This window comes from Hyperolius riggenbachi, chromosome 4, assembly GCF_040937935.1.
Source record: "Hyperolius riggenbachi isolate aHypRig1 chromosome 4, aHypRig1.pri, whole genome shotgun sequence".
Lineage (NCBI taxonomy): Eukaryota > Metazoa > Chordata > Amphibia > Anura > Hyperoliidae > Hyperolius > Hyperolius riggenbachi.
The window spans coordinates 171,733,673-171,760,905 of NC_090649.1; the positions used below are offsets into that span (position 1 = coordinate 171,733,673).

The following is a 27,233-nucleotide window of genomic DNA, read 5'->3' on the forward strand; positions in this document are numbered from 1 at the left end:
CTCTCTGCTCTAAAAGATATGCAACAACATAACCTTTCAATAAAAACATTTTTGTTACAGCTGGAATTCATCTATTAGTGCAGAGCAGGGCGCTGGATGGCTGCGCTGTGGAACCAGAAGAGATGATTTACTTTGACATATGACCTCTTCTCTCTCCAAGCCATGCCGCCCTTCTTATCTTATCTAATTTTATCGTCCTAGGCCGTGGCCTTTGTGGCCTTTCCAGAAATCCGGCCCTGCTACTTGGTGAAGATGGAAAGCATAGATTTTTGGTTTAGGAACTACATTAAACTAAAACTAAACTAAACTAGAGACTATCTCACACCAAAGTAAATACATTTTCATGAGTCAGATTTTGGGTGTGCTGATGGCATTCAACATAAATTTTGCATCATTTAAAAAAATTCTCAAATGAACCTCCCCTTAAAGAGACTCTGAAGCGAGAATAAATCTCGCTTCAGAGCTTATATTCAGCAGGGGCATGTGTGCCCCTGCTAAAATGCCGCTATCCAGCGGCTGACCGGGGGTCCCTTACCCCCCAAATCCCCCCTTACAAAATCTACGACCAACTTGGTTGCAGATGTTGTTGCTGCTGGAGGCAGGGCTAACGGCTGCAGCCCTGCCTCACACGAGTCTATCAGCGGTGCATCGCTGCCGCTCCCCCGCCCCTCTCAGTGAAGGAAGACTGAGAGGGATGGGCGAGAGGCAGAGATACGCGCTGACAGACACGTGTGAGGCATGGCTGCGGCCATTAGCCCTGCCTCACCAGGAAGAGATCCCCGGGCACCACGGAGGGCATTTGGGAGGTAAGGGACCCCTGTTCAGCCGCGGGATAGCGGTGTTTTAGCAGGGGCACACATGCCCCTGCTGCATATAAGAGCTGAAGCAAGTTTTATTCTCGCTTCAGACTCTCTTTAAAGGACCACTATCACAAAAAATGTTAAATTTTAAAATACATATAAACACATACAAATAAGAAGTATGTTTCTTCCAGAGTAAAATGAGCCATAGCCATACATTACCTTTCTCCTATGCTGCTCTCACTTACAGTATTTATTAGAAATCTGACAGAACTGGCAGGTTTCTGACTAGTCATTGTCTTTATGGGGGATTCCCAGTATTTAATTTATTCTTTACAAAAGCACTCCCTGGAAAAAGATCTATGTAAAGATCCAGGCTGCCTGCCCTACCTGTTTGCATACTATTTTGACTGTTGGACTGCGCAACTACCATTCACTGCTGTATTTGAAAATAAAGAAAACCTTGAGAATGCCCCATGAGGAGCTGGGCTAGTCCACAACCCATCAGTTCTGTCACATGTCTACTACCTGCTGTAAGTGACAGCGACATAGGAAAAAAGTAATTTATAGCTCATTTTACTCTGGGAGAAATGTACTCTTTATTTATGTGTTTTCATGTATTTTATTTTTCACATTGTTCCTGATAGTGGTCTTTGAAGGGAGGTTCATTAATTGTGAGGACTTTTGAAGATGCAGGAGGCATTTACTTACCTATGAGTGACTGCTCAGTAGCCCCCCCCCCCCCTCATCTTTATGGAAGCCTCCATCTTGTATGTCCCTGTGCCACAGAGCCGCAGGTTCCCACAGTGGTTTTCTGAGTCTATGGACACTGCAAGTGTGATGCATGCTGGGAGATGTAGTTCGCATTATTGCGATTACATATCCTGGCAGGGAGATGTAACCACATTAATTAAGTACATCTCCCAGCATGCATTGCGCTACCCCAGCATACAATGCAGTCGTCAGGGACTCAGGAAATCCCTGTGTGAACTTCCCATCTTGCTGCAGTCGTATTTAGCTTCACAGAGTAGGAGCTTGTTACTCATTTTCCACACCTGGATTAATTAATCGAGAGGCAGCCATCTTGCACTCTCAGATATTACAGTCTCTATGAGGAATGGTAAATAGCTGCATTTAAATGCACTTGTTCTTTTTAACAGTGATGTCCTCTTAGGACTTTTTCCATTGAGCACATTGTCACCCAAAAATATCGACTGCTGCGATTAGACACTGGTGGACATTGGCATAGGACTTCAGCTTGTATCTATCTGGAAGTTGACCTTGGCTTTTAGTCTACCATTTTGTACTTCTGCCCATTCAAAGGTTGGTTTTCCTCTTGTGTCTGCGTCAAGGGAGGTCGGCTATACTCTTATGGACATTAAAAGTATTAATTACATTTGCAGCTGTTGTCACAGGAGCATCAAGCTGCTTGGAAATGACCTACGCAACAGCCTTTAATGCTTTCTCTCCTAAACACTTTCTTACTTGCGTTCTTGTGTCCTTCCATAGTTCAAAAACAAATGGCTGGTAAATGGATTATAACTACATTAACATTATAATGGATGGGAGTGACTGCAAGCTATACCAGAGATGTTACACTTTTAGCCTAACAGAGGCGATGAGTGATGTCAAAAGGGAACGTTTACTTTGAAAAGTGATGTATAACATGCTAGCTTTATATAAATACCAAAGTACATACAAGTCCTTCATCGGTATAAAGGCTAACGTACAATAAAACAGCCTTTAGGCTGTATGAACAGCAGCATCTGTGGGGAGCCTGTGCAGCAACGCAATGATGTGTTCGCTTGCCACTGTTGGCTATTTTAATAGGACCTATGCTGTGTGGTAACCAATATTTCACATTTTATCAAACAAGTAAAACAATATCAGTAAAATGTAACTCATGACTGGTTGCCACAAGTTGCAGCACCTTACTGTGCTTTTTAACAGCTGAAACACTCAGAAGAGCATCATTTCACAGTAGTTGTGACATTCTGTGAACTGTGTACACGTACCAGTAATGCATTTTTGCTTTCGCACTGTCCGCAAGGTTTCCCCTTTAATTTCGGCCTCTCAGCGGCTGGCATTTCTGTCGGTCTGGAAAGTGTCTTGAGTTTCTCAGGCTCTAGAGAAAAGTCATATACACAGAACAGCTCGGCACACTGAAGAAAGCATTCAATCACCTGTTATATATTAAGTGTCCTGTATTCTGGCAGAAACACGTCACTTACTGGCAATCCGCAGCCACAAATTATTCTTCAATGTGCAGTCTACGATTAACAGAAGCTTGAGTATTCAATATTTGTTCCTTCACAAGCCACTAGTCAACATAGGCAGCCATGCATTAGTTTAATTTAACAGGTCTGGGTATTGACAAGAGGCCAACACATGGAAATGGAATAAATCACGGCACATCTGACTAATGGAAGCAGGAAGTCATAACTGCAAGTGAAATATGGGGCCAATTTACTAAGAGGACAAAATTAGATAAAACCTCTAAAGAGGTTGATAAATTACAGCCATATGACTGCATACATACACTAATTGTTCCGCAATTAAAGGGGGGCATATCTCCTACCTTTAATTAAGAAAGGCAGTGTGGTAAATAACAGGTAGCACCGAAACAAGAGACTCATGCCATGTGACTGGCGGGTGGACGGCACAAGTGATTTCAGCACAAACATCCAACAATGTGGCAAAGCACAGGGGTCACTTCAGTGCAAGTGAAAATCAATAATAATAAGAAAGATCAAAGGATAGAGAAAAACACTTTTCTATTAAGAATACAGAGCAGTATCAGGCAGGTGATGTGCTGCCACACTCCAAATATTAATGTATTTGTTCCCAACAGAAAGCTTGCTACCATCTGTCCAGCCTGTAGATGACCAGCTCTGAGTGTACATCCTCTGGCATTGCTGAAAATGTCATGAAAAGGCAAGCAGGATATATTACAAGAAACAAGGAACCTCTCATCTGTATATGAGAGGTTCACAGTGAATGCAGACCGGCCTCACACAATCTTCCCACTTTTGTTTGATATATGCTCTCTGCTCATACAGATGCAATGAGTTAAAGTATTATTTGCTTACTACTATCTAACATATAGACAGATAAGTAAACAGAATGGTTTGCTCTCAGTAGGTCTTTCATATGAACAATGCAGGTGAACAACACTATATGAGAGTTTGAACAATCATAATCTAATGACCATGACCAGTAATTCATTTGTTTAACCAGCATACTGCATGTTGCCTCAAGTAAGACAAAGCTACTCGCCATTTGTTAAGAGCTTAAAATACATTCTTGCTAAATGAATCACTGTGCAGGAGTAAATGGCAGCCTGTATTACTAACTGGAGCTGCTACAGTCTGGTCCAATCCAGGGAAGGTTCGCAAGTCATAAGGTCAAGCATTCAAGGTATCTGTGGACCAAGCAGCAATGAGCACAGTATGGGGGTACAAAAACTCCAACAACTTCAAGGAACACTATCAAAGTTTAGCTTTTTTTCTAAAACCCTTAAATAGGCAGAAGGGACTTTTTGATGACTTACTGTGTTAGTAAAAGGTGAAAAAAAAACATCCTTCCCTTTATCAGATCATCTGGAGAGATAGGGTGTCGGGTGACTGTGATTGACGGGCTGTGGGCGACTATAAGAATGTGTAATGCTCTCTTATTCCTTCTGCACTGTCGTGCTTGTATTAAAAAAAGCACACGAGTGTCATGGGCGGGCGGATTTCATTCAATGATCCGCCCAGACACAAGACACTCCTATCAGCATAGCGTGTGCTTTGTTTATCCAAGCAGGACAGCGCAGAGGGAATGACAGAGTGTTACACATTTGTATAGCCAGTACCCCACAGTCCGACACCCTGCACCCGTCACCCTAGCTCTTCAGAAGGTCTGATAAGGGAAAGGGTGTTTTTTTCCATTTTACTAACACACTATAAGTCATCAGAAGCTCCCTTCTGCCTGCCTAAGGTGTTTGAAAAAAAAATACACTTTGATAATGTTCCTTTAACCTCGGCACTACCAACAGTGCTCAACAGTACAACAAGATGACTATCACCACATGAAGCAGAGAACATCATCAGTACTCCATTAAATGCAGGAAAATTGTATTTTGGAGAATTGGAGAAATCAATCTAAGAAAATGGATACTAACATTATGGGTCCTGTGCAACAGGGAACAAACAGATACAATCATGCATAAAATGCACATAAAGTGCTCAGTGCAATGGTAGTTAGCTAGTCAGCTGTAGTAATAATGCCCACTATTCAGTTCCTAACTGGTTTCAGCCTTGTGCCGTCATCAAGGGCATGCCCAGTCTATTTGTGTGATGGTGCAAGTGCACAAAGACATCTACAATCTTATGTCTTGGCAGTCATAGATTACACCTAGTTGACCCATTAGCTACATTTCTATAGATGCCATTGTGGATATTTACTGACTGGCCATAAGGTTTATCTTGGGAAAGAAAGCAAGTGCCTGCACTTGATGGTTCCAGTACTATCAGTACTACACTCTTTCTGAGACAAACAGACCCAAGTAAAAGAAGGGAACGAATAACACAGAATTATGTGACTTGAGGTTCCTCACAGAAGAACTAAGACAACACTGCTACATAAGGCTCTTTGATTTTTAAGATCTCAGAATGAGCTGAGCTTCTGATTTAACATGTTTCATAAACAACAATAGTAACATTTTACCTGGCGCAGGATTTTTGAGAATTTTAAATTTCAGTTTTCCTGCTGACACCTAAAATGGACAATATACAGTTTTTTAATACAATTTAAGAAACACATGGTAACATAATAATAATAATAATAATGGTTGTTTTTGGAGTACTAAATTGATTAAATTTATATTGTTAACCATATATAGTGGTCCTTTTTTCATTGGGGGTAGGCAAGTCCACCACTGCCACCCACATTTTAATTGGTTTTAATTGGAATATATTTTACTCTCCTGGCGCCTCTGTTTTTCTCATTACATGGTAACATAAGTTACAACTGTCAGAAACAATGTGCCCCATGTTTGTCAGGAGAGTTGATACATTAAAGTTCTCCTGAACAAGGCATGTAATTTGGGCACGGACAACCCAACAGCAAAATGGATGATGCATAGAATGAAATGTTAATGAATAAATAACATTTATGGGATCAGTGAATAACGGCGCACAGCGCCTATGCATAAAAATGGCGCCGCATTAAAAAGATACGCTTATCGCTATTTATCGTTAGTACTGCATAATAATGGCGCACAGGGAAAAAAGAAGAAAAACGGCACACACTAACGTTATTTATCAATAGTGGCACACACTAACGTTATTTATCAATAGTGGCACACACTAACGTTATTTATCAATAGTGCCCTACATAAGCCAAACTGCAGGCGTTATTTAACTGCAAAACGGGGAATGGATTTAATGTAACACTGTCAAGGTTAGGGTTAGGCACCACCAGGGGGGGTCTTAGGGTTAGGCACCATCAGGGGGGTCTTAGGGTTAGGCACCACCAGGGGGGTCTTAGGGTTAGGCACCACCAGGGGGATGGTTAGTGTTAGGCACCACCAGGGGGGGGGTTAGGATTAGGCACCTTCAGGGGGGTCTTAGGGTTAGGCACCACCAGGGGGGTCTTAGGGTTAGGCACCACCAGGGGGGTCTTAGGGTTAGGCACCACCAGGGGGGTCTTAGGGTTAGGCACCAACCAGGGGGGTCTTAGGGTTAGGCACCACCAGGGGGGTGGTTAGGGTTAGGCACCACCAGGGGGGTCTTAGGGTTAGGCAACACCAGAGGGGTCTTAGGGTTAGGCACCACCAGGGGGGTTTAGGGGTTAGGGATAGGTACAGAGAGGGTTCTGTGTGTTAACGGTAAATAACAATAAGGCTTTAACGTTAAATAACAATAAGGCTTTAACGTTAAATAGCGATAAGCGGCAAACGGATTAGCGGCAACACTGTGCGCCATTATTCGCAGGCGCCATTTTCAGATGGATGCAACATTTATAGGTGACATAGATATCGCAAAGGGAGTGCTTGGCAGAGGAAGGCGTCACTGATAAGGGTGGACATTACAGTGGGGGGGAGGGGGGGTGTTGGTAACAGTTAGGCATTGGTACAGGGAGGGTTCGTATGAGAATAGAGCAGGGTTAAGTGATAAATATCAATGGAGATTGCTTCGAGAACTCTGCAAAACAGAAGTAAACTGGCAAACCTGGCTTGACATGTCAGTAATTCTCTGCTATTAGGTGCATACCAAACCCTACTTGTATCATAAGAAAACACAGTAGGGTTACTGAGAAGTAAGTAAATAGGTAATTATGTAATGCTAGTTGCCAAAACTGGAAAAAAGGGCACAGGAACCCCTTCAGAAAAAAGGGCTCCACCATTGGCACCTATTATAAAAGCTGTCATTTGCAGCAAAAAGCGAAATTTGGGCACACGGTGCAGCCCGGTAAATTCATGAGCACCGAGGCATGCTAGTATGCAAGTTGCAGCATTGCATAGCAGGCGCTCTGCCTCTGGGCACCCAAACATACTTTCTTTGCCACAAATCGCAACATAACGGAACTTCCAGGTTCCCAAATTTACATTATTTGACGTAAATTGTGGCTTAGCAGCGGGTGGGTAGGTTAAGGTTAGGAGGGAGGGTTAAGTGGTAGGTGTGGGGGGTTAACTGTAAGGTACCACCTGGGTTAAGCATAGGTAGAGGGAGGTGTTAGGGTTAGGCATTGGTAGAGGGAGGTGTTAGGGTTGGGCATCAGTAGAAGGAAGTCTTAGAGTTATGGATCAGTAGAGGGAGATCTAAGGGTTAGACATCGGGAGAAAGATGGTTCAGTGTGAGAGAAGGGTTAGGTTAAGACATAGTAAAATATGGGTAAAGATTATCGATATTTTATTATTGGAATTAAGTAGCAGAATATCAGTAATCTTACACATATTCTACTAGAGGCATTCCCTGCATCCTTTTTTTCCAGGCACCTTTTTTACATGTACGTGGTAATTGCACCTTTAGCCTGTAGTAAAAACTTTAGTAAGTTTTTGTCGTAGGTGCAGGCTTGCAACTGCAATAGTACAAACACTAAGGCTGCATTGTCACTAGGTCCAGGTGCTATTTTTTTCTGCTATGTTCCGAACAATGTCCATAAGCATCCAGACGTAATATAACCTGTGCATTCTCCAAAGCTGTGCATTGTTTGTCAATGAACAAACCTAAGGTGTTTGAAAAAGAGTGGCATGCTGTCAATTTTTTTCTGCACTTGAAGAAACCAATTTAGATGGAAACAGAGCAATATTTTTTAACGGATTGTCAGTTCTAATGCAAATATTGCATGCATGTGTGTGAAGAAACACACGCAAACTGATCCAAGTGGACATTCACCAGAAATCACTAACTTTTCAGCAATCCTCACTGCGTACAAACATGACAAGGAGAGAGTACACACACTAGCCAACTAATAGTAGACATGTTTTAAAAAATCCAGGCTAGGCTTGCAGGTTCACATGTCTAGCAGTGTTTTCTTCTGTTTTTCAGCTGGAAAAGAATGTAGAAAATTAACTGCCTTTGGTAAACTCCCACTTCAGACTCCTTTTTTTAATGCTTACGATAGTAAGTGTACATTAATGAGCAATGCATAAAATTTTTTTGCATGGTGCGTGTGTACTTTTGGCAATACACATATTTAGAATATTTGGCTGATTGACTAGCTCCTGTGGTTCCTTGCAACCAGCAGACTGTGAGTTGCTTCCCCGACGCAGATCCCAATCCCTGATGTTTGGAGAGCCGTCTGTCCAAATATACTTACTGCAAAAAATTCTGATCTACAGTTCATTGTATCCAATTGTTTATAAGCTACACAGATAAATGTTACAAAAACAAAAATAAAAGACCCATCCCCATGAGTTTTTAAAAAGCCACGTGTACCTTTAATCCATTAATTATTCTGCTATGCTTGTGCTAAATATATATATATATATATATATATATATATATATATATATATATATATACACACTGTATCTAAATTTACTATATTTTTTGGACTATAAGACTTACTATTTCTATTGGGGGAAAAAAGTTACTGTGTCTTATAATCCAAATGCAGGGATTTCCTGATTTGTGAACACTGGCCAATTCGAACCTCCAAACCACCGCAATGTCAGGGACTCCCTGTACTGTGCCAATGCAGCGGAGTACACAGGGGCACAGACGGAGGACACAGGGGGATACAAAGGGGCATAGAGGAGGACACAAGAGGACTCATGGGGGACACAGGAGGACATCAAGGGGACAGAGGAGGGCACAGGGAGACACAAGAGGTACAAGGGGGCATGAGGTACAAAGGGGGCATCATCCACAAGATGCCCCTTCACAATGGATGCACCAGGTTTAGTATATAATTTTCCCCTGGTTTTTGTCCTCTAAACCTAGGTGCATCTTATGGTCAGGAGCGTCTTATAGTCCGAAAAATACAGTAGATGTTGGAAAGGGAGTAAGAAGAGGTAAAAGATCCATTATAGACTGGACAATGGGGAGCTTGGCAAGAAGATGATAAAGCTGGCCACACAGAGTATTTCTCAGCAGTAAAGGGAGAAGGAAGATGGGCCAAAGTAATCCGCTCTTTGCTAACAGGGAAAGACTGCCAGTGCTCCTCACTAACCACCTCAGTGGGTGATGATGGGCTAGGGAGGGGTTTAGACAGCAGATAGAATGCTGTACTCACAGCCATGTATCTTTGCATATTGGCACAGGCAACACAGGTTTGCAAACCCAGAAAGCAAGAAAATAAAATAAGTATTGCAAAAATGCCTACTATGCAAAGTAAAACTCTATACAGTACATTGCAAACTCCAATTATACCACACAATATGCAGTAAAATGTGCCCAAACCAGGGCTTACTCGTCTGTGCTTTGTCACAAACATTATTTTCTATGGTTCACATACAAATTTATTTATATATTTTTTTTCTCTCATCTATCATTGATAATGAACTGAATATTTGCATTTGTCACCTTTGTAAAGTTTTCTTTAGGTTGATTTTCAGGCTGTTTTTCCATTTGCCCAGATTTCCAATGGTATCCATTTGATCGTCTGCAAAACAAAAAGCAGGCATTTTTCGTTAGCTAAGCCATAATGGCTGGCATCACCAGGGTTGCTACCTCATCCCTTTAAATACTGGCACATATGAATTATACATGCCTTGTGGCAGTTTATGCAGTTTAGGCACTGATTATGTGTGAGTAGCCCCAGAACCTGTATAACTTCGATGTGTCAGTATTAAATGGATGAGATGGCAACCCTGGGCATCACCAAAGTTAAAAAGTTACGGAGTTGTTGGCTAACCGGTTACCTACTTATCTGTTATACTATAAGTGGGACAGCAGTTATTCAGATGCATCAGTAGAACTTATATTCCATCAAACTGAGCGGGATCTGGTAATGTACAGTCATATTTTGTAAGTACAACCTGAAAGCTAACACTAGACTTATTTTAAGAAAACCCTGTTGAGAAGACATCCACTGAATCAGATAATGCTGGAGAGATTATACCTCATTCACAATGTGTGCCTAAGAGCACATTACTGTCTCTATAAGAAGACTGTCGCCATGAAAGAAATGTTTGATTTCTCATTTAGCTGCTGATTACAGTGTCGCCATGACCATTCCTCTAACTAATGGTTAATGGTTACAATGTGCTGAGAATGATGGGCAAAATGAATTGGTCAATATAGCTTCCGTTAGATAACCAAAAACCTGGCAATATTTACAACATAATCCTCAAACCAAAGTATCCTATTTATTGTTATTATCCGTTTCATTTCTTGGCTCGTTCAATTTATTTCTTCCTGCTCTGTTAGTTTCAGTAATTCTTAGTCTATATTGATTATTATTTCTTACACACATCTCATTATCATGCAGTTAGAGCCTTTACCTTCTACTGCTCAGTGTTTCTTTGTATCACGCTATTTCATTCATGACACTGTAAAAGTCCAGAGGAAACTTTCAGTCGCAGGCATTTAAAGTGTACCTGAGACGAAGGGGGTTGGGGGGTTGTACATACCTGGGGCTTCCTCCAGCCCCCTCCAGGCTTATTGCTCGCCGTCCTCCTCCGTCTCCTGGTTCTTCTGATATTGGCCCCATAAAGTCCTCCAGTCAGGGCTAGTCGGCGCAGGTGGACTCAACCTTTGCACTCCAGTGTCTGGGAGCATTCTGTGCCTGCAAAGTAGCACTGCAAAGGTGCAGAAAGCTCCCGGCTCCAGGAGTGTTATGGGGGCGCACACACGGCGGGGAATGCACAGTTGGTCCCTGAATGGAGAAATTTCCGAGGGGTCAATTGCAGAACAAAAAGGAGGCACAGGAGGATGGCGTGGGAGCAATAAGCCTGGAGGATGCTGGAGGAAGCCCCAGGTATGTATCCCCCCCCCCTTTTGTCTCAGGTTTACTTTAAGGTCGGTTGCTCACCTAATATTAGCGGACTCTACATATGATACTTCCGATGCACCATGTCACATTACGTGAAGTCTCCATAGACTTGCATGGCCCTTACGGCAGTGGAGCGCCGGGGAAGATTAACGTGGTGTGACGCAGTGTGCAGGTGTGCAAGCCTAAAGGAACTTATTGTCACTGTGAGAGCAAAGAGAGCTATGAGAGTTTGTGAATGAATGTCCTAGATGAAGTAACCAATGACTTTTCTACAATAAATGATTTTATAGAAAGAATGGAATATCAGAATAACCTATCCTGGGCTCCAATGGGTTCTTAGTCATTTATATTCTGCTGAACACAACCTCCCCCTACCTAATCTCCTTTTGTATCCTTCTGACGTATCATCCCTGTCACAATATGCCACATAGGAGCAAACCGCAAAGAAAAAACTGTTGTGTCTTAATTGTTCCATGATCAGATCGATACACCATTCCGTGTATATATTTACAGTACTTTACAAGTTCAATATATTCTTAGAAATGCATGTGCTTGTAATTAAATGAGAAATTATAGAGACAATCAGCACCAGCAGTATTAGCCCATGTGAGGAGAGATCATCATAAGTCACCAAAAGTCAGTATGCACACAACTGAAGCAAATGCTTTGGGGTTGCTGGAGTCTACATCTGTCTATATATTCATATATGACTGACTATGCAGACCATTCTTCTTTGTAGCTTCTTGTACCTCTTCCTCTAAAGATCAGTTCTATTTTCTGCTTTGTTTATGTAACAAGCCAAACTTATGTATACTATCTAAGGCTGGTTTTACATGTATTTTTTGCATTGCAGTGGGGATACCATGCTCCTGCCGCATCCCACCAAAATGCAAAAAAATGACTAAAATATGACCCTGCAGCAGAGTGTGCCGACAGAGTCATATGCATAGTGCCGATGCAAGCTCAGTGCCATACTCCCTGTCGGGCTTGAAGTACACTCATTCGGTTTTCTGTCAGTCCGCTCATGCGTCCGCGAGTGTGCTCTGTGCAGGCACAATACTTCTGTGCCTGCGCATAATGATCCAGACCCCGTAAGCACGATTACAAGTGGCGCAGCCACACGCTTGCACAGGTGCAGAAGATGCCAACCTGACAAGGTCGGCATCTGCAACGGAGGGGATCGCGGGACACTGGAGCTGTGGAGAGGGACAGATAGGCTGCCAGGGGCTGAAGGAAACCCCAAATAAGTCGTGTTTTGTTTTTGTTTTTTTAACCCCGGACCTGCTCCTTAAAGGGAACCTAAACTGAGAGGGATATGGATGTTTCCTTTTACCATGCTTGGCAGTCCTGCTGATCACTTTGGCTGCAGTAGTGGCTGAATCACACACCTGAAACAAGCATGCAGCTAATCCAATCTGACTTCAGTCAGAGCACCTGATCTGCATGCTTGTTCAGGGGCTGTGGCTAAAAGTATTAGAGGCACAGGATCAGCAGGAGAGTAAGGCAACTGGTATTATTTTAAAAGGAAAAGTACATATCGTTCTCAGTTTAGGTTCCCTTTAAGATGTCGCCAGCTGTGATAGATTTTGCAATATATATAAGGATATAAGGTAGAAGAACGTTTTTACAATGGGCAAACACTGACTAAATAATATATAAATAAATTAATTATGTTATTTTCACTATAGCTCCTCTTTAATATCGACTGCTGACCCCAAGCACCCCAATAAATGCCCCTCCAGGGTCAAGGAGAACCCTTGGTCATTATATGCCCTCAGTATCCAATATAATAACATCTGAATGATATCTACTGTATACACCAAACATAAAACACACAGAAAGAACATTTCCATTTCCTCAGACATGGGAAGAATCATTGCTGCTATGACAAAAAGCAGTATGAGATGTTCAACAGAATCTGCAAGTATAAAACTGGCTGAATATCTTTCCTCAGCACCGTGAGTCAGTGGAACATGAATTGTGGGATGATCACTACAGCAACGGCTTCTCTGGAAAAAAAACCCTTCAGCTAGCGAAGCGAAGTAATGTTTCTGTTTACACAGGAAAGGAGAACAATGTGTGTACACTACAGTGTCAGAGACGCAAGAGCTATTGGTCATTTCCAGCTTGTATCTGTGAATAGTAAATGGCAAAGCTGTTATTCACATACTCTCGTTCTTCTTTCTCTCTGCTCATGCTCCGGCGCAACTGCATCAACTTCTGCTCCATTTCCTGATTCTGCATCTCAAGCTGGGTGCTTTCCATGTGAAGGTTTCTAATATTCCTAAACAATCAGCAACAGAAATATTATTTAGATAGAAAACAACACTCAATGGGGAGTCTTTAAACAGGTGACATTAAATAAATTAAATACAGTGAAATTATACTGTTTTCACTTTCAACATAAAATTGTATGCTGAGAAGTCGAGAGGCCAGTTTCACACTGCGGATTGGCGGTAGGGGTGCGTTGCGGCCCAGCAGGAAGAGACACTCACTTCCTGTTGATGAATCGATGACGTGCTTGGAGGCGTATTGCTAAAATACGCACAGTAACGTAGGTATGTGCTCACTTTAGATAGGGTACTTCTGGTGCAGCGCACTGCACCGCAGGCAATGTGAACTCCCTCATAGACTTTCATTGCCCTAGCAGTAGGCTGCGGTATAATACTGCAGATGGGGATTACCACGTACTAACGTGGTAATCCATGAAGGCCTGTTTTTGGCGGCGCAGTCCCCGGACCACACCGCCAGTATGCAGTGCAGCCTAGCACTAACCTTTCTGCCACTATGCCTAACACTAGCCTTCTTGCCAATATGCCTGTTCACATTTTTATTGAAACAAAAGTTGTAACATACATTCATTTGGCAAAACATCAAGGCCAGGAAGGTAGAATACTTTGTGAAAAGGTCTATTCCAGGATCCATCAGGTAAAGAAACATTAGGATTAATGTGTATCCATAATCTTTTTATATTCATCTGAACATATGAGCCTGTTTAGCCTGTTTTTGGGGTGCAATGTGGCCCCAGGGCCAAATCGCACCGCTACTGCCAATCCGCAGTGTTTAACCGGCTTCAGGCTTCAACTGTTAAATAAAAAAAGGATGGATTCTGACTGGTTGCTCTGAACTATTGTTCCACTTACACATCTGACTAGGCTCCGTGTATCATGTCAGAGTGATAATGGTTGCATATTATTCATTGCTAATATAACAAAACACAGGTATATACATACATTAAGAAACAGAGGCACTATATACATTTAATTTTAACATAAACTGAGAGGCATATGAAGACTGCTATTTTTAATGAGTTTTAAAAAAGGACAGTTACCTCCTTGTCATGCTGATCATTTGGTGGTATCTAAAGCAACATACACAAACTAGATTTTTATTGCCAATGCTATAAGTACACATGCTTCCAACACCTTACTTGACTGACTGTTATTGTATTACCAGCTGTGAGCTACAGTAGGACATATCCTGCTCAATCTCCCCAATGTCTCTACACAAAACAAATTGGGCTACTTGGCCAGGGGTGTATCTAGCATATGGCACAGCACAGCTTGTTCCATGGGTGCCAGATTAAAGGGGGTGCGGTTTAGCTGCCATCCTACCCCAGCCATAGTGACAGTGAGGGGAATTGTACAGAGTAGGGAGGCTGATTTGTTAATGGGGAGGCTGTCTGTGACTGGGGGACTATCTGATACTGGGGTCTGTCATGTGGTGCTGTCTGTTACTGGAGTCTGTCATGAGGTGCTGTTTACTGAAGCCTGCCAAGGAGCTTTCTGTTACTAGAGTCTGTCATAAGGTGCCGTTTTTTACAGGGGTCGGTCATGGGTGTCTGTTACTGGGGTTCATGAGTGAGGTGGCTCCTCAACAGGGAAAGTGGAGACAGGAGTCCAAGTAGTAGCACACACGCAGTGTGCTGCTACAAGCTGTGAAATCAAATATCACGGGAGATGTGTAGGACCACAGTAGGAGCTGGAGGTAAGTCCATGGGACTGAAGAGAAGTATGGTAGTATGGGAGCGGTGCGGTTAACTGGCATCTGGCATGTCTGGGGACAAAATGGGGGTGGAATTTTCATATTTTGCAGAGCTATGCATAGCAGAAGCGACTTACCGAACCTCCTGGCTCCATCTTCTACACTTCCTGCAGCTCCCAGCAGCTTTCCTGAGTGCACATACAGCTCCCAGTGTGTCACCTGACCTGCATCAAGTCACAGCAGAAGCCGACACTAGGGGTGCAGTGAAGGAGAGGCGAAGTCTCTGATCACCGAGCTCCAATGGATTAGGTAAGCTGTGTTGCCACTGCTTTCGTTTATTTAGGGCACAGGTGTCGAACTCCAGGCCAGATCCATGCCAATGTTTAGGATGAACTGAGAAATAGAGTAATGTGTTCTACCTGATGGACCACACCTTTCCTGATTCAGACCCATCAGTTAATTTGAGCAGTGTCAAAAATGTGTGAGGACCTCGGCCCTCGAAGGACTGGTTTGATATCCCTGATTTAGGGGGAGCAGAGGAAACATGGGAACAATACAGGGAGTGCCCGACATTGTGGCAGGTTGGCTGTTTGTCGGGGACTCCCTGTATTTAGCATATAAGATGCAGTAACTTGTCCTCCATATTTTTGTGGGGAAGAAAATGTGAGTCTTATATGCCGAAAAATATGGTCACAGATGTGTTTTGCTGCAACTCCATATGGAGCCGCCTTTCCAACACCCTTTTTGAGCACTAGCAAGTGTTGCCGATGCACGGGAGCACCAGACAGGCAGAAAAGGTACGTTAGTGATTCAGAAACCATTATTGACATAGGATAAGAACAAAAGTCAAGCACACGGCACTTTGAAAAGGAGTAATAAATAGCAGCCTCATATCTTTCTAACATAACATGACTGTGTAGCATAACTTGTAACAATTTTATCTTAAAGAGACTCCGTAACAAAAATTGCATCCTGTTTTTTATCATCCTACAAGTTCCAAAAGCTATTCTAATGTGCTCTGGCTTACTGCAGCACGTTTTACTATCACCATTTCTGTAATAAATCAACTTATCTCTCTCTTGTCAGACTTGTCAGCCTGTGTCTGGAAGGCTGCCAAGTTCTTCAGTGTTGTGGTTCTGTGATGGATCTCCCCCCTCCAGGCCCCTCTCTGCACACTGCCTGTGTATTATTTAGATTAGGGCAGCTTCTCTCTTTTCTTTTACAAGCTGGATAAATCCTCCTCTGAGCTGGCTGGGCTTTCACATACTGAGGAATTACATACAGGCAGAGCTGTCTGCACTCTGCAGGAAGAAACAGCCTGACACTTCAGTGGAAGATAGCTGCAGGGGGAAAGAAACACACAAATGATCTCTTGAGATTCAAAAGGAAGGGTGTATACAGCCTGCTTGTGTATGGATGTATTGTCTATGTGTGGACATACTGTACATCAACCTACTTCCTGTTTTGGTGGCCATTTTGTTTGTTTATAAACAAACTTTTTAAAACTGTTTTTAACCACTTTTAATGTGGCGAGGAGCGGCGAAATTGTGACAGAGGGTAATAGGAGATGTCCCCTAACGCACTGGTATGTTTACTTTTGTGCGATTTTAACAATACAGATTCACTTTAAGTTTTATAGATGGCAACACATAACTAAATAATCAGTTGTACTTTTACTGAAATTTGTGTAAGCAGTTTAGCAGCGCATTATCCAAGGTATGGTACTCACTTTGTTTTTAATCTGACAGAGTTCCCATTCTTTCCAAGAGGAAGTACAACAAAATCAGTGCTCATCGTTTCAGCAGAAGGTGCTTCTTTTCCTGCCTAAAAAGAGCCTGACAAAAGACATGTGAGAATAATGACTGTAGCACCGTGGGTTACTCATAAAAACGGCATTCCAATAGATTTCCCCATGCATGATTTGTAGTTTGAGATAAGACAAGCAAATGAAACCTCTCTGTGCTGTCATTCCCGCTGTGCAGAACATTGATATAACAAGAGGCGAAACTTCTACCATTGTTTTAAACATCAGAGCTTTATTTCTGTGTTACTTTTACTTGACTGCTTCTTGCTTAGGAGGAAAACTGAATAAATTAGCCTAGTCTGGGCAGTGATCACATAAAATCCTCAGCCTGGCCTACCAATCACAAAACCATAACTAGATGCATGATAACTGCAAAAAACATACAGCATTAAAGTGACGCTGAAGCCAAAAAAACAAAAAAGTTATGATATGATGAATTGTATGTGTAGTACACTAATAGAACATTAATAGAAGAGTAATTAATAGAACATTAGGAGCAAAGAAAGGAGTCTCATTTTTTTAATTTTCAATTATATAGCTTTATTTTTATAACATTGCATCATTCTCTAATATTAGCAGTTTACAAAAGTATTTTAAACTATGAAACCAAGCTAATGATCCTTTGAACTTTCCTACAGTAAAATCTTAATGGACATCCTAGGTGAAAATTAACTAATGAGATAAACAATTGTATCTATCCTCCTTCTTCTAAAAATGACGTTTTAAGGTGTCCCACAGTATATTTAAATCTACTTTTTAAGTTATTACTGTTTCAATGTCTCTGCTCAGTGATACATACATTGAAGTATGCCAAAGCTAAAATCTGTGAACTATTGACTTTTTTTTCTCTTTCCTACTCTCAGAAGCCATTTACTGCCAGGAAAGTGTTATATGGCTGCAATTCCTTATCAGTGAGGATTACATTATAGTCTGACCCGCTTCCAACCTGGTCCTGACCCGGACAGAAATTGTCAATTGCACACCTGATATTTAACTCTTTCAGGCAGGGAAAGAAAAATAGGAACACAGCCTAGTTATTTGTGTGCTTGGCGCTGTACATATGTCACCTCAGATTTCCTTAAAACAAACAAGAAACAGTAGGAGGCTTGTTGAAATAAGTGCTTCAGAAAACAGCACTGTAACTGACCAAGCTTGGTCAGAGAGCTCAGAGAAGCTCTTTTGCATAGATAACAACTGAAGTTTTTTAACACTTCCTGTACTGGAAACAATATAACTCCTATCTGTGCTACTAATGTTCTATTTCTTAGCTGTATTACACACACAAATCATTATATCATAAGTAGTGGTGCTCAAATACCCCTTTTTAAAATTCGAGTTTGGTCGAATTCGAATAGTAAATTATTCGAGGTCAGTCGAATATTCGAGTCGAATAATTTTTACTATTCGATTCAATCTCGGACTTCGAGCTCACTATTCGAGTCGGTATTCGAGCTAACTATTCGAGCTGACTATTCGAATTGGCCTTAAATAGCTTCCAACACTTGTTTTGAGGGTGAATGATGCAAGAAACCTCTTTTTTTCCAAGTAACAACAGCAAGTGATTATGTGGGGATGTTCCTTTAAAAAAAAAGTGGAAAGAGAAGTTGTGTCCAGAATTTTGTTCAGTACTGTATATACTTCTTCTTCTTCTTCTTTATCTTCTATATCTTCTTCTTCTTCTTCTATATCTTCTTCTATATCTTCTTCTTCTTCTTCTATATTGTCTTCTTCTTCTTCTTCTTCTTCTTCTTCTTCTTCATCTTCTTCATCATCATCTTCTTCTTCTTCATCTTCTTCTTCATCTTCTTCATCTTCTTCTTCTTCATCTTCTTCTTCTTCATCATCTTCTTCATCTTCTTCATCTTCTTCTTCTTCTTCTTCTTCTTCATCTTCTTCTTCTTCTTCTTCTTCTTCTCCATCTTCTTCTTCTTCATCTTCTTCATCTTCTTTTTCTTCATCTTCTTCATCTTCTTCATCTTCTTCTTCTTCATCTTCTTCTTCTTCATCATCTTCTTCATCTTCTTCATCTTCTTCTTCTTCATCTTCTTCATCTTCTTCATCTTCTTCATCTTCTTCTTCTTGATCTTCTTGATCTTCTTCATCTTCTTCTTCTTCTTCATCTTCTTCTTCTTCTTCATCTTCTTCTTCTTCTCCTTCTTCTTCATCTTCTTCTTCTTCTTCCTCTCCTTCTTCTTCTTCTCCTTCTTTTTCTATATCGTCTTCTTCTTCTTCACTTATTTCTCTTTTCAATTTTTTTTTTAAAGAAATGCAGCTATTTTTGAGCGTAACAAATAGCTGGTGGCACACGCATGTTGGAAGCGCCATTGTTTGTGCTCCCTGGCAGTGGAAACACACAGACAGCAGGAGGTAAATTCAGCAGCAGGAGGAGGAGGATGAGTGTGTGGCAGCAGGCAGTCAATGAGGCAGGCAGCGTGACATAATAGCCCTGGTACCTAGCGGTGATACCAGGGCTGTAAATGAACACAGCCGGCAGGAGGTCCCAGACAGCGGTCGTGCAGCCCACATCGTGTCCAATACACAACTGGGACAACACAGTTTTCAACCCGGGCACCTCTAAAAAATTAAACCTTTTTTTTTTATGGTTTTTTTGGTTTTGTTTGTAAAACAAATTACACAGATATATAGCTATTTTTTGACGTAATAGCTGGTGGCAGAGTGGCAGCAGAATGTAATTCTATGTACCCTGGCAGTGGGAAACACAGACCGACAGCAGCAACAGCAGGAGGAATGGAGGAGTAATGTGAGCAGCTATTGTTTGACGTAATAGCTGGTGGTAGAGTGGCAGCAGAATGTAATTCTGTGTACCCTGGCAGTGGGAAACACAGACAGACAGCAGCAGCAGCAGGAGGAATGGAGGAGTAGTGTGAGTGTGGCAGCAGGCAGGCAGCGTGACATAATAGCCCTGGTACCTAGCGGGTGATACCAGGGCTGTAAATAAACACAACAGGAGGTCCCAGACAGCGGCCGTGCAGCCCACATCGTGTCCAATACACAACTGGGACAACACAGTTTTCAACCCGGGCACCTCTGAAAAATTAAACCTTTTTTTTTTTTATGGTTTTTTGGTTTTGTTGTAAAACAAATTACACAGATATATAGCTATTTTTTGACGGAATAGCTGGTGGCAGAGTGGCAGCAGAATGTAATTCTGTGTACCCTGGCAGTGGGAAAAACAGACCGACAGCAGCAGCAGCAGGAGGAATGGAGGAGTAATGTGAGCAGCTATTGTTTGACGTAATAGCTGGTGGCAGAGTGGCAGCAGAATGTAATTCTGTGTACCCTGGCAGTGGGAAACACAGACAGACAGCAGCAGCAACAGGAGGAATGGAGGAGTAGTGTGAGTGTGGCAGCAGGCAGGCAGCGTGACATAATAGCCCTGGTACCTAGCGGGTGATACCAGGGCTGTAAATAAACACAACAGGAGGTCCCAGACAGTGGTCGTGCAGCCCACATCGTGTCCAATACACAACTGGGACAACACAGTTTTCAACCCGGGCACCTCAGAAAAATTAAACCTTTTTTTTTTTTCTTTTAATGGTTTACTTTTTTTTTTTTTTTTACAGCAAATTACACAGATATAGCTATTGTTTGGCGTAATAGCTGGTGGCAGAGTGGCAGCAGAAGGTAAATCTGTGTACCCTGGCAGTGGGAAACACAGACAGACAGCAGAAGGGCAGTACACAGCAGCCCACTGTAGTTGTAAAATGTGTGGCTGCAGGCGACGTAATAGTCAAAGTGAACCAGGCTGGCTTAGTGAGCAGGAGCCAGGAGGTGGTAAAGGGTGGTAAGGCACATTAACGATGGTTCTAAGTTCCGGCAGCCAGTTCATGTCCCCCTCTCGCCGAAAACAGGGGTCAGGAACTCGCCTTCCACCCACGCCTGGTTCATCTTGAGAAACGTCAGTCTGTCCACAGACTTGTGAGACAGACGTGAGCGTTTCTCGGTGACCACGCCACCAGCTGCACTGAAGCAGCGCTCGGACAGCACGCTGGAAGGGGGGCAGAACAGCACTTCCAGGGCGTACTGCGCCAGCTCGCTCCAGATCTCCAGGCGCTTGACCCAATACTCCATGGGATCAACAGGGGCATCGCTGTCAAGCCCGCTGTAGGACCCCATGTAGTCAGCCACCATGCGGGTCAGGCGCTGGCTGTGACCGGAGGAGGATGCTGCTGCATGCACCTCCTCTCTAGTCACTGCTGCCGGAGCCTCTACAGTCCTGTAGAGCTCGTGGCTGAGAGACAGCAGGTCTGTGGGGCGCTTGCTGCTGGATGCAGGCACCTGCTGCTGCCTCTGTGCTGGCTGGACAGTGGGGGTGGAAGGCTGGGGGAAGGCTTCCTCCAAGCGCTCAACAAGGGCCTGCTGCAAGCTCCTTATTTGTTGCGCTGGGTCTCCTCCTGCAGGCGGCAGGAACTGGCTCAACTTCCCCTTGAGGCGCGGGTCCAACATCATGCTGATCCAGATGTCCTCCCTCTGCTTCATCTGGATCACCCTGGGGTCCCTGCGCAGGCACGTCAGCATGTGCGCTGCCATTGGGAAGAGGCGGGCCACGTCTGCTGGCACATCGACGGCAGTGCTGTCCTCCTCATCCTCCTCCTCTGCCGCCTCATCCTCTCTCCACCCCCGCACCAACTCAGCTGCGCTGTGCTGATCGCCCTCATCAGCAGCAAGGTCAGGGACCTCCACCAAGTCCTCCTCCTCCTTCCCCTCAGAGGTGGACTGTGCAGCTGCTTGCCGCTCCTGCTGGTCCAAGGCTGCCGCTCCCTGTTCCAGCAAAGCATCGAAGGCCCTGTTCAGCAGACAAACCAGGGGCACCCACTCGCAGACCATAGCATGGTCCCTGCTCACCATGTTAGTGGCCTGCAGAAAGGGAGCCAGCACTAAGCACACCTGCTGCATGTGCCTCCAGTCATCATCAGGGACGATGGACGGGATGTTGCTGGTCTTGTCCCTTCTCTGAGCGGCGGAAACAGTGGCCAGGGCAAGGTACTGGTTGACAGCGTGCTTCTGTTCAACCAGACGCTCCAACATCGCCAGGGTGGAGTTCCAGCGAGTCGGAACGTCAAGGATCAGCCGATGGCGTGGCAGCTCCAGCTCCTTTTGCACGTCTTCCAGGCTCGCACAGGCTGCAGCCGAGCGCCGGAAGTGACGCACAACGTTCCTTGCCGTTTCCAGCAGTTCGCCCATCCCCTGGTAGGTGCGCAAGAACTTCTGCACCACCAGGTTCAGCACGTGGGCAAGACAGGGGATGTGGGTCAGGTTTCCCCTGTCTATTGCGGCAACCAGATTGGCCCCATTGTCGGCCACCACCTCTCCGACTCTGAGGCCTCTGGGGGTCAGCCAAATCCTCTCCTGCTCCTGGAGTTTGGCCAACACATGGGTTGCCATCAGCTTGGTCTTCCCAAGGCTGACCAAGTGCAGCAGCGCTTGGCAGTGGCGGGCCTTCACGCTGCTGCTGAGGCGGGGGGTTTGGCCAGGTGTGCCGGAGGATGGCAGAGGATCGGAGGAACCTGCTGCAGTTCCCCCGACCCTGCGGGGTGGCACCACCCACTGTGTTGCTGCTGCTGCTGTGCCCGCTGCTGCTCTCCCATCCTCACCCCCTTCCACCAAGCTGACCCAGTGGACAGTGAAGGACAGGTAGCAGCCTGTCCCGAAGCGGCTGCTCCAGGAGTCCATGGTGACGTGGACCCTTTCACCAACCGCGTGCTCCAGCCCTCGCTCCACATTGGCCATCACAAAGCGGTGCAGGAATGGCCTTGCGGGCGAAGAAGTGTCTGCTGGGGAGCTGCCAGTCTGGGGCTGCGCAAGCAAGCAGCGCACGAATGTCGCTCCTCTCCTGCACGAGCGTGTACGGCAGGAGTTGGGAGCACATGGCCCGTGCCAGCAAGCCGTTCAGCTGCCGCACGCGATGGCTGCTGGGAGGCAGAGCCCTAACCACCCCCTGGAAGGACTCGCTCAAAAGGCTCTGGCGTGGCCTTTTGCTGGCACGGGAATCAGCAGACACAGCAGAGGAGGCCACTGAGGACTGGCTGCCAGAACAGGCCTCAGTGTCGGCGGCAGGAGTTGCAGAGGGGGGAGGAGCAGTGCGTTTTCGCACTCCTGCTGGTGCTGCTGGAGGAGCAGGAGGGCGGGTGGCTGCTGTTGCTGCTGCTGCTGCTGCTGAAGGCTGTGCAGTGATGGGTGTGGTGCAACTGCCAGCACCAGATGCCTTCAGCCTCTGGAACTCCTCATGCTGGTGGAAATGTTTCGCAGCAAGGTGGTTGATGAGCGAGCTGGTGCTGAACTTTAAGGGGTCTGCACCTCTGCTCAACTTCCGCTGACAGTGGTTGCAAGTGGCGTACTTGCTGTACACTGTGGGCATGGTGAAAAAGCGCCAGATTGGTGACAAAAACAACCCCCTACGGCATGGAACCGCTGCTGCCTGTCTCCCTGTGGTGGTTGGGGGGGGGGGGGGGCTTGGGTGCGGCTGGTGGTGGTACTGGCAGATGCTGCTGCTGCTGCTGAGCCTGAGACACCAGCAGGCTGGGGGACCTGCCTACTGCTGCCAATGCTTGCAATGATGCGCCTCCTTGCAAGGCCCACAAGCGCATCCTCCTCCTCCTCCTCAGAGCTGCTGATGACGACATCCCCTGGAGCTGGTGGCACCCAGTCTCTGTCTGTCACTGTGTCATCATCATCCTCCCCCTCCTGAAACATGTCCTGCTGGGATGATGACCCCCCAAACTCCTCTCCTGATGCATGGATGGGCTGCTTGACTGTCGCCACAGTCTTGCTGTCCAATCCCTCATCCCCCAAAGTGCCCATCAGCATCTCCTCCTCCAAATCGCCAACAACAGCAGACAATTGACTCATCATGCCTGGGGTCAAAAGAGTGCTGAGTGACAGGTCGGCGACTGACGGTGAACTGGCCTCCTCCCCAGGCCCTGCTGGGCGGCTGCTGCGAACAGGGGTGGTGGTGGTGGTAGTGAGGGTGGAGGCCTCGGATGCAGAGCTGATGGCGGGCTGCTCATCCTCCGTCATCAGTTGCACCACAGTGTCTGCATCCTTTTCCTCAATGGGACGTTTCCGACCCGGCTGGAGGAAAATCGGAGCAGGTGCTACACGCTGCTGCTGCTGTGTCTCTGCAGCGTGAGTTGCAGATGCTCCTGCTGGGCGGCGCCCAAAGCGTTCACGGCCAGTGGCTATAGGAGGAATGTTAGCCACTGACGCTGCTGCTGCGGAACTGTGCATGGTGGCGCGGCCGCGCCCGCGGCTTGCCACAATGCTGCTCCCTCTCCTCCTGATTCCCTTGCTGCCCTTCCCCTTGCCCAGACCGCGCTGGCTGCCACTTCCAGACATCTTCGATGTTTTGGGCGTAAACACAAAAGTTTTTTAAAAGGGCGGGTGAAAAGTGGGGTACTTTAATGGAGTGGGTTGGTGGGCGAGGTGACTGAGTGAGTGTCTAGTACAGTAAGTAAGTAGTAACAGAGTCAGTAAGTACAACTAGAAGTTACAATAATCAGTAGTAATAATCACAAGGAAATAGAGTGTGTGTACACAGACAGTGAGTGAGTGCACGCACACGCAGGAGCTAGCCTATGAACAGTGACTGAGTGTCCCTACTAGTACAGTAAGTAGTAACAGTAAGTACAACCAGAAATTACAATAATCAATCAGTAATCAGAAGGAAATAGAGTCTGTGTACAGTACACAGACAGTGAGTGCACGCACACGCAGGAGCTAGTAGCCTATGAACAGTGACAGTGAGTGTCCTAGTACAGTTACAGTATATAACTATTCAGAAGGAAATAGAGTGTGTGTACACTACAGTACACAGACAGTGAGTGCACGCACACGCAGGAGCTAGTAGCCTATGAACAGTGTCAGTGAGTGAGTGTCCTAGTACAGTTACAGTATATAACTATTCAGCAGGAAATAGAGTGTGTGTACACTACACAGACAGTGAGTGCACGCACACGCAGGAGCTAGTAGCCTATGAACAGTGACAGTGAGTGTCCTAGTACAGTTACAGTATATAACTATTCAGAAGGAAATAGAGTGTGTGTATAGTACACAGACAGTGAGTGCACGCACACGCAGGAGCTAGTAGCCTATGAACAGTGACAGTGAGTGTCCTAGTACAGTTACAGTATATAACTATTCAGAAGGAAATAGAGTGTGTGTAAACTACAGTTCACAGACAGTTAGTGCACGCACACGCAGGAGCTAGTAGCCTATGAACAGTGTCAGTGAGTGAGTGTCCTAGTACAGTTACAGTATATAACTATTCAGAAGGAAATAGAGTGTGTGTACACTACACAGACAGTGAGTGCACGCACACGCAGGAGCTAGTAGCCTATGAACAGTGACAGTGAGTGTCCTAGTACAGTTACAGTATATAACTATTCAGAAGGAAATAGAGTGTGTGTATAGTACACAGACAGTGAGTGCACGCACACGCAGGAGCTAGTAGCCTATGAACAGTGACAGTGAGTGTCCTAGTACAGTTACAGTATATAACTATTCAGAAGGAAATAGAGTGTGTGTACACTACAGTACACAGACAGTGAGTGCACGCACACGCAGGAGCTAGTAGCCTATGAACAGTGTCAGTGAGTGAGTGTCCTAGTACAGTTACAGTATATAACTATTCAGAAGGAAATAGAGTGTGTGTACAGTACACAGACAGTGAGTGCACGCACACGCAGGAGCTAGTAGCCTATGAACAGTGACAGTGAGTGTCCTAGTACAGTTACAGTATATAACTATTCAGAAGGAAATAGAGTGTGTGTACAGTACACAGACAGTGAGTGCACGCACACGCAGGAGCTAGTAGCCTATGAACAGTGACAGTGAGTGTCCTAGTACAGTTACAGTATATAACTATTCAGAAGGAAATAGAGTGTGTGTACACTACAGTTCACAGACAGTGAGTGCACGCACACGCAGGAGCTAGTAGCCTATGAACAGTGTCAGTGAGTGAGTGTCCTAATACAGTTACAGTATATAACTATTCAGAAGGAAATAGAGTGTGTGTACACTACACAGACAGTGAGTGCACGCACACGCAGGAGCTAGTAGCCTATGAACAGTGACAGTGAGTGTCCTAGTACAGTTACAGTATATAACTATTCAGAAGGAAATAGAGTGTGTGTACACTACACAGACAGTGAGTGCACGCACACGCAGGAGCTAGTAGCCTATGAACAGTGACAGTGAGTGTCCTAGTACAGTTACAGTATATAACTATTCAGAAGGAAATAGAGTGTGTGTACAGTACACAGACAGTGAGTGCACGCACACGCAGGAGCTAGTAGCCTATGAACAGTGACAGTGAGTGTCCTAGTACAGTTACAGTATATAACTATTCAGAAGGAAATAGAGTGTGTGTACACTACAGTACACAGACAGTGAGTGCACGCACACGCAGGAGCTAGTAGCCTATGAACAGTGACAGTGAGTGTCCTAGTACAGTTACAGTATATAACTATTCAGAAGGAAATAGAGTGTGTGTACACTACAGTACACAGACAGTGAGTGCACGCACACGCAGGAGCTAGTAGCCTATGAACAGTGTCAGTGAGTGAGTGTCCTAGTACAGTTACAGTATATAACTATTCAGAAGGAAATAGAGTGTGTGTATACTACAGTACACAGACAGTGAGTGCACGCACACGCAGGAGCTAGCCTATGAACAGTGACAGTCAGTGAGTGTCCTAGTACAGTTACAGTATATAACTATTCAGAAGGAAATAGAGTGTGTGTACAGTACACAGACAGTGAGTGCACGCACACGCAGGAGCTAGTAGCCTATGAACAGTGACTGAGTGAGTGTCCTAGTACAGTTACAGTATATAACTACAATACAAAATACAATCAATCAGTACTAAAGGACAGCAGAAATACTGGTATAGATGAGAAATAAACAGAGGACAGGAGAGAACAGCTGCCCACACAGGCAAGGCCCTGAGGCCTAAAGCTGTAAGCCTGCAGCAGCTGTCTGAGTCTCTCTCTATGTAACACAAAAGCTACTAACTAAAATACAATGTCTATCTAACTAACAACAATATAGGTGTATATAGGAGGTGTATGTGAGCAAAAACGCTAGGTAAATGACCACAATAAAGCTCTTGCTAAGCCAACGCACAAAGGAGCAGATCTCTCTCTGTGCAAAGTCGGGCAAGGACGGAGAAACGGAACATGGCGGCCGCTATTTATAGGGTAGG

The 27,233-nt window shown here is 44.7% G+C and overlaps 1 protein-coding gene across 6 annotated transcripts in view; it reads right to left on the reverse strand.

Annotated features, from left to right (window-relative positions):
- The window catches only part of ZBBX (zinc finger B-box domain containing), a 291,614-nt gene that overhangs the window by 217,620 nt on the left and 46,761 nt on the right, over window positions 1-27,233 (reverse strand). For 5 of the 6 annotated variants that reach the window (XM_068280952.1, XM_068280949.1, XM_068280950.1 and 2 more), the window contains 5 exons: window positions 16,936-17,041; window positions 13,393-13,506; window positions 9,812-9,890; window positions 5,508-5,556; window positions 2,816-2,925 (listed from right to left, as the gene is read on the reverse strand). In XM_068280952.1, the coding sequence (XP_068137053.1) occupies window positions 2,816-2,925; window positions 5,508-5,556; window positions 9,812-9,890; window positions 13,393-13,506; window positions 16,936-17,000 (417 nt within the window). In that variant the 5' untranslated portion in view covers window positions 17,001-17,041. The remainder of the gene's footprint in view (window positions 1-2,815; window positions 2,926-5,507; window positions 5,557-9,811; window positions 9,891-13,392; window positions 13,507-16,935; window positions 17,042-27,233) is intronic. The other variant, XM_068280953.1, reaches the window with a different exon arrangement.